This window comes from Myxocyprinus asiaticus, chromosome 48 (assembly GCF_019703515.2).
Source record: "Myxocyprinus asiaticus isolate MX2 ecotype Aquarium Trade chromosome 48, UBuf_Myxa_2, whole genome shotgun sequence".
NCBI lineage: Eukaryota > Metazoa > Chordata > Actinopteri > Cypriniformes > Catostomidae > Myxocyprinus > Myxocyprinus asiaticus.
In genome coordinates this window covers 9,666,439-9,673,956 of record NC_059391.1, presented here as the reverse complement: position 1 = coordinate 9,673,956, position 7,518 = coordinate 9,666,439, and the positions used below count along the sequence as shown (strand labels likewise).

The 7,518-nt window shown below is 36.0% G+C and overlaps 1 protein-coding gene across 1 annotated transcript; it reads left to right on the top strand.

Moving 5' to 3' along the window:
* The first annotated feature begins 309 nt into the window (after window positions 1–309).
* Window positions 310–7,401, top strand: LOC127437727 (dual oxidase maturation factor 2-like). Its single transcript, XM_051692831.1, has 5 exons — window positions 310–910; window positions 2,673–2,730; window positions 3,368–3,502; window positions 6,917–7,131; window positions 7,222–7,401. Exons 1-5 carry the CDS (start codon window positions 764–766, stop codon window positions 7,228–7,230), a joined length of 564 nt encoding a protein of 187 aa, XP_051548791.1. The 5' UTR covers window positions 310–763; the 3' UTR covers window positions 7,231–7,401.
* Window positions 7,402–7,518: the final 117 nt, after the last annotated feature.

Below are 7,518 nucleotides of genomic sequence, written 5' to 3'. Positions count from 1 at the left end.
ATCGAATGGCAGAGAGAACAAAAGGAAAAGTCTGAATGAGAGCTCCGAACCTCATCCACACCTGCCTGTTTATACTGAAGGGATGGTCATGCGCGGTTGACACCTCTATTCTCTGGAAATACGATCAATGCAAATCAAAGCTATAATTAGGAAGTGTGACCGTATAAAAGAAGTGCGCCGGCCGGATAACCTCATTTCAAGCACACAACTTTTCCCTTGCGATTTTACGGCGCTCCTTGCATTTACATGTGAGTTGTGAGGGGCTGTTCACACCGAACGCGTTGTTGCACCCGTCAGTTGTTAGATAGAACTTTGGCCGCCGCGTCTCGAGACACCTGCGGTCCGCTCTATTCGTTGCGCTTCGTCTAGCTGAACGGCCCCTAACGCGGCATACCGTTGAGTAGAGCATTATAAAACTCTTTTAAGTTACAGCCAAGACTTTAAGAAGATCCAATGTCCTTTACAGTGTTGATCTATGTATCATCTTTCACGTGCACAAAAACATCAAAGTGCGCTCACCTGCAGCGCATCAGGATCACTTTACCTGAGCCGTATCATTTGCATTATAGTAACGGGCTGTTGTGAAAGTAGCGTTTCTATGCATATAGCTCATATATGTATTTTTAAGTCTGTGCTTTGTGTATAGCAGTTTTAAAGACGGATCTGAAGCCATATGAATGTGTTAGAGGGAGATGGACTGTTATCTGTAATCTTCAGGTAACTGAGCCGCTGGCCAACACTGTCCTGCTTTCAGCTTTAGAACATGACTTTCTACGATGGCATTTACCCCTTCTACCCGCTACAAAGGAGCCCGTTCATCATCGACATCAGCCTGCTGGTGGTGATCCTGGTTTTCTCGGTTCTGGCTGTCAGTTTCCTGCTCATTCTGCCGGGAATACGTGGAAAATCGGTAAGCGCTGCTCGATTAGGACCAACTTGTCCAGAATACTTTATTTCAAAAGCAATGCATCTTCTCCAACACTCTCATGAATAGAGGTTCTTCAATGGTTCTTCACTGCACATGGGTTCCACAAAGAATCTTCTTATCAATAACCATTTTGTCAATATAGTTCTTTGGAGACAACCACTCCTGTGTTCTAACAATGGAATATTTTCTCCCATTTGGTTTTCTGATATAAAACTGCTCTAATAACAAAAACAAGAAGACATTTTTGGAAACGTTAAAGGTGCCATTTGGCAACTCTGTACCACAATGGAAAAAGGTCCAAAAATAGTTTTTCTTTCAAAAAAATATCAATTTCTCTTTGAATTATATTAACATTTCTTGATTCATTAATGTAGGATATATATACACTTGGAACATCTTCAAACTAAAATTGAGTGAATCTTTATCATGCATTCTTCAGTATCACTAAAGCCAAGCTTGTCCTCGCTGTTGTCAACTGGAAGAGCTAACTTGTGCACTCTTCTCGCCTTTTCCCTAAAACATTGCCATGTTCATTTTTGTCTGAAAATAAGAAAAACAAACCAAGATTATGCTATGCATAAATGCAATCGTAAAATGGTAAACGTTTCCAAATAAATTAATAAATGCAAAAATATAATTGATGATACTATCTACAGAGAGTCTCAGTGGGCAAATGCATTAGTGCAATTCCATTGTATGGCATGGTTGCCATATGGCAATGTTTCCATTGTGCTACAGTGTTGCCATATGGCAACATAACATTTTTATAATATAAAATTCATAAATTATATATACTATAACTTATAAAAGTTTTTACTTGGACACTAATTAACGTTTTGTTCCTGCACTGAACACTTTGGCACTTTTTTGGCCTAAATATCCTTGAAGTCTCTTTCTATGGACATTGTGTGCAGGCTTTTTCTTTCATTGAATTTGATTGTTTTAAGCTTACGCACGGAAGCAATATGGATATATAAGCTTTTCAGTGTTTGGCACGGATGTTTTTACTGTTTTTGCCAACATAAATATTTTCTAAATTTTCTGTAAAAATACAGTATGTTAGATAAATTTGATCAGTAAACAACAACATTTAATTAACTTACCAAAGATGCAGAAATGATGTCAAAGAAACATACCGAAAATAGTTTAATAGAGCAATTTGTGGAGCACTTCAGCAGGTCGTAAGTGTGACCCTGGGAAAAACAGCCTTGAAGACAAAATCAAAATTACTTTAAAGACTGTCCTTTCATTTCCAATAATGCATTATATTTAATTTTTTCATGAAAGGTGAGAAAGTGAAAAAATAAATTGTTGATGTATGTCTACACCGTACCATACAGGGTTAAAAAAAGTTATTGATTTTACATTAAAGGTTCTCTAGGTCAGCATATTGGTTTGGGTTTTTTTAAAGTAACAAAACATGCTGATTTTCTAAATAACTACACAATAAAAGTTCTTTGTGGAACTTTTTTAACAGATTCCCCTTTATGGCATCCAGCTGTAAAACCTTTTTGGTTCTAATTGGAACCTTTATTTTTAAGAGTGAAAGTTTTGATTTGCTCTTTAATATGACAAAGAAGAATAAGGCAATTACAAGTGTTTTGACTTACAATGAAGATCTTTTCAATTTGTGAAAAAAAAAAAAAAAGTAAGAAAACAAGAAAAAAATAATTATATATATATATATATATATATATATATATATATATATATATATATATATTTTTTTTTTTTTTTTTTTCAGAGACTGCTCTGGATGTTCAGGATAATCATTAGTATATTTACTGGAGTTGTTTTAGTCGGTGAGTATTTCAAGTCATTTTCTTTTCTCTGAGTAAGTCCTTCAGCAAATCTAGAAGGCAACTGGCAGAAGTTGGATCCAAAACTATTTGGACACTTAAACTTAAAATGTATCAGTTGTATTAGATAACAAAATAAGATGCTAGACCTTTTCTCATAACAAACATAACTTTTCTGAGCCATTTTAGCAATTACTTTTAACCAGCTGGTGCCAAGGTGATTTTTAGTGGATGTACTATATGAAGTCTGTTCCCCTGAAGTTCACACAGGTGTAGTTCATAACATTAACTATAGACATGTCCCACTAATGTCTGACAACAAGAAAATGTCCAAATAGATTTTGTCTTGAACTTGAACAGTATTATATATCTAATGTTCTCGTAGGCTACTTAAGTGTGGAATAAGTGTTCAAATACATTCAGGGTCCATTATAGATATATATTTATCTACTAGTCCTACTATAACATTGAAATAAGAAGTAACATACCTCACGTTTTGTAGCTGTCAGCTGAAAGAACTGGAAATAAATATGTCTTTAGGTCCAGTTATCTAATTGTATTATATAAGAGCTTGCATAACATATCTTACATTTTAATTCCGTAGTTGTATATCTGGTTTTTAAACTTTTCCTGTTTACAGTGCTGAATTTTACTGGGGACTGGGCTGAAGCCAGCATAAGGGCCAATGCTACCTACAAATCCTTCAGTAACGCAATGGTTTCAGCTGAGGTGGGACTACATGTGGGACTATATGGAATCAACATCACACTTAGAGGCGAGTCACTTTCCTTAAAGCAATATTCCAGGTTCAATACAAGTTAAGCTTAATCAACAGCATTTGTGGCATAATATTGATTACCACAAGAATTTATTTTGACTCGTCCCTCCTTTTCTTTAAAAGTTCCAGTGAGGCACTTACAATGGAGGTGAATGGAGCCAATTTTTGAATGTTAAAACACTCACTTTTTCAAAAGTTTAGCCACAAGACAAACAATATTAGTGTTAACATGATTTTAGTGTGATAAAATCGCTTACTAACCTTTTCTGTGTAAAGTTATAGCCAATTTTACAACTTTGTTACCATGATGATGTAATGTCAACAAACCCTAAAATGACAATTTAAGTAACTTTATAGCTCAAATAATACATGAGTTTTAACAGAAGAATGAATGCAAATGCTTTTATAAAATTATAAGATTCACATTTCTTCCTTTAAACCCTCCAAAATTGGCCCCATTCACTGCCATTGTAAGTGCCTCACTGTAACCTCAATTTTTGCTTTTTTTAAAGAAAATAAATGTTTGTGGTAATCAACATTATCCCACAAATACTGTCGATTGAGCTTAAGTTGTACTGAACCCAGAACATTCCTTTAAAATAATGCATTATTACCATGCCATCATCATGATAAAAAAAAAAAACACAAAAAAAACACTGACGACATTAACTCTAGATTAAAAAGGTCAAACACTGACATACTGTATCATGTGCAAATTGGTGGGATCACTTTTGTAAATGACACAAAATCATGTTTTCTGGTCATGTTGTACATGATTAATCGGTGCATATTTGTCCAAATAAAAACATGTTTGTCTTGGTAATCTCTTATCAAAATATAATTTTTGCTCTACCTCTGAAATAACATTCTTTTTCAGCTGACATCGCAAATCCTTCAAACTTTTCAATCCCTCCCCTCCATCATCTGTCATATAGTAACCACTTTTCGCAATCCAATTAATTCCAGATGGATAAAATCATGTTCCGTCAGTATTGCAGTCGGAAATACGTCACACTGAGTAAAATGATTTAACATTTCACATTGACCATGTTGATAGTTAAAGGAATTCAGCATTTGCTTGCAGATGCAACTTGGTTTTTATACAGTATGTTGCTATGTAATGTAATGACATTACATAACAAAGAATTTTGTGTTGACTGTATGTTAACTGGCTGGTGGCCAATATTCTCTTCTCAATGCCCGTCATCCTCTACGCTGGCTACATGATGATAGCCACGGCTGCTTTTATCTTCTTCTCCATGGCTTCCTTCTCAACGATATACAACCTGCCCCAGTGTAACTTCACTATAGGTGCAGAGTCCTTCAGGACAGACTATAGTCAGTCCTTCTGGCTTGCTTTGGCAACTGGTAAATGCTCCTTGTGGGAAAGTGTACAACTGACGAAACCACTTTTATACTGAAAAGGTGGAATGTAAAGTATTTTGATATAATGAAGTTAGTTCAAACCAGTGGTTCTCAACTGGTGGGTCTCAGCAGGGAAAGCAATGCTAAATAACAATAATAAAATTACAATATAATCATGCATAGTTAGGATATCAAAATAATTAAGCCGATTTACAAAATGTATTTCACAAAATGTTTTGTGAGTTTTTGTGAGAACTCTATTAGCTTTGAAGTCATCTACAGTATATGCTAAATTTTAGTCTTTCGTTTCCTAGAAGATGGATCAAAAATATTTATGAATCATCCTGCACTATAGATTTTTGTCCAATCAAATGCTTTCTAGAATGAGAATGTCTCTCCCCCTAATACCACCTGCAACCAACTAGTTAGGTTCATGGGTGTGATGAAACTAAATTAGCCATTTAAAAAAGGGAATGAACCCTTCGATATATCCCACCCAAACCTCCAATTTCAATACAAAATACACAGAGAAAGTTTATGATATGGACCATGTGAGTAAATGTGAGAAATTGGAAAAGGAAGTCCTGACTTGTGGGTAAAAGAGAGACATTTTCTGTCAGTTAACTCGAGAATGCACATGCACATTAGCAGGACCAACCTGAAAAATGTAGTTTTAAAGTGCGTACTGAGCTAAACAAAAACACAATTTATGATATCCTTCTTGCCAGAATTAACTGTTTATTTGAAATACTTTTATTAGATCGTAATATTGACCAACCGGAGATTTCGGTCTTTCCCCATTCAAGTAGATATCTGCATGTATCCATAGAAAACAGCTGCCCATGAGCGCTCCCAAGATGGCTGCCAAGTAGACTGATTTGCTTTGAAAGGAACTTTGGAAATATGTCAAGAGAAAAGAATACTGTGCTCTTCAAGCGATTTGGTTGGGTCATTAAAAGGGAGGAGAAAATGTTTCCTGTAGCTTTTGTTGTTGACATTAAAGGCCATGTGTCCAATCCAACCCTATTGTATTTTGTCTCCTATTTAGCAGTCAGTTGGTAGAAGCTAGCCAAATAAGGCAGATGCCAATATGGACAAGTTGTGTGACATGCCCTCTTCTTCAAAAATCATGAACACATCTAAACAAGGTCAAAGGAAATCCAGCTTAGACTATATTAAAAATGGGTTCACTAGCAATGAGGCTAAACATGGTTTGTGCCGACCACAATTTGTTTTGCATACTGAATTATTGGTTTACAGCACAAATCCATCAAAAACTGATGAGAATGTAAAAAACAAATTTGTCAATTTCCCTATTTATCCCATGTCATGATAATAGTCACTAACACTAAGAATTAATTATGCAGATCAGGTAACGGTGCAAACCCACAAAATCGCTGCTAAACACAATTTGCATGCGCAATTCCGATCTTGTGGGCCGATTCTGAGTGCTATATAGGAAAGGATGCAGCAGACCACCATTATTTGACACACTTTGGCAGGGCTGAACAGCATCACTAACTACTGTTTTGTGAATTACTCTAAGTGCAATCTATAAAAACCTAACTTACACAGAAAGGCGTGTTTGCGTGTAAAGGAACAACAGTGACTTAATTTATATACTCAAGATGCAGTACAATTTCAGCACTGATTGCGCCTGCTTTAAACTACATTGCAGGTGGTTAGCAGGGCCGGGACTAGGATGCAATCTTTGGTGGGGCACTTGTATGTTTAGGGGGGCAACATTGAACGTTATGTCTTCGGTCCGGGAGTGGAGTGCCCGTTGATCCTTTCACTGTCAGTCAGGGCGAGGGCATCAGAAGTGATCTTGCCCCTTAATGTACATTTTGAAATCTGGGTCCTTAAGCAAAACCAATTGAGAACCATCTCAGACTTTTTATTGGAAAGTTTGATGTGTAATTAATCTGTGTAGTTTTAACATGACTTAATTACAAATCTAACATACCTAGTCTAATATACCTAGCTATGATATCTCATGGTCTGGTGTGTTCAGATATTACTCAAAGTGATTATGGTGTTTTTTAGGTTTGCTGTGCACTGTGATTGGCTTGTTAGTGGTGCTACTTGATTGTCTATGTCCTGCGAGGATAAGGGAAGCGTTCAGTGTGGGCGTGGACACTGAGGATGAGGAATGCCACACCGGTGAAGGCTACCTTAACACAGGCTTTCTAGAGGGAGTGATCTATGAAGACATCACCCTGAAAGGAAACAGCAAGGAACCCCAGATCATGACATTAACTGTACGTCCATTTCTTGCTTTAAATCACTCAGAATTGTTGCTGTTTCATAAAATGAACTTGTTTTTATTCAATTTTTCTTTGTCTTTACAGAGGCTTTGAGAGACTGTTTGTTTCCGCCCATTGCCATTACTCGAAAACTTGCAGACTGAATTGCTGTGAGCAGATGTACAGTATACAGAATTGTACTGTTCCTCTTGTACCTGCGTATTAATATGTAAATATGTACATAATGCTACTTGCAAAAAATTAAATACAAAATCTCAAATGTGTCATTTTTGTGATCTTTTTGGTTAAATGAAATAATATGCACACAATCTTTTAATATACACATTTGATGACAGACAACACTAAAAAAAAAATAGATACATAGATTACTTTCATGTGTAA

Excerpts from the sequence above, each read along its gene's own strand:
- LOC127437727 (XM_051692831.1), top strand. The coding sequence starts at position 764 with ATGACTTTCTACGATGGCATTTACCCCTTCTACCCGCTACAAAGGAGC. Across the intron at positions 911-2,672 it reads CGGGAATACGTGGAAAATCG|AGACTGCTCTGGATGTTCAG; the intron begins GTAAGCGCTGCT and ends TTTTTTTTTCAG. Across the intron at positions 3,503-6,916 it reads AATCAACATCACACTTAGAG|GTTTGCTGTGCACTGTGATT; the intron begins GCGAGTCACTTT and ends GGTGTTTTTTAG.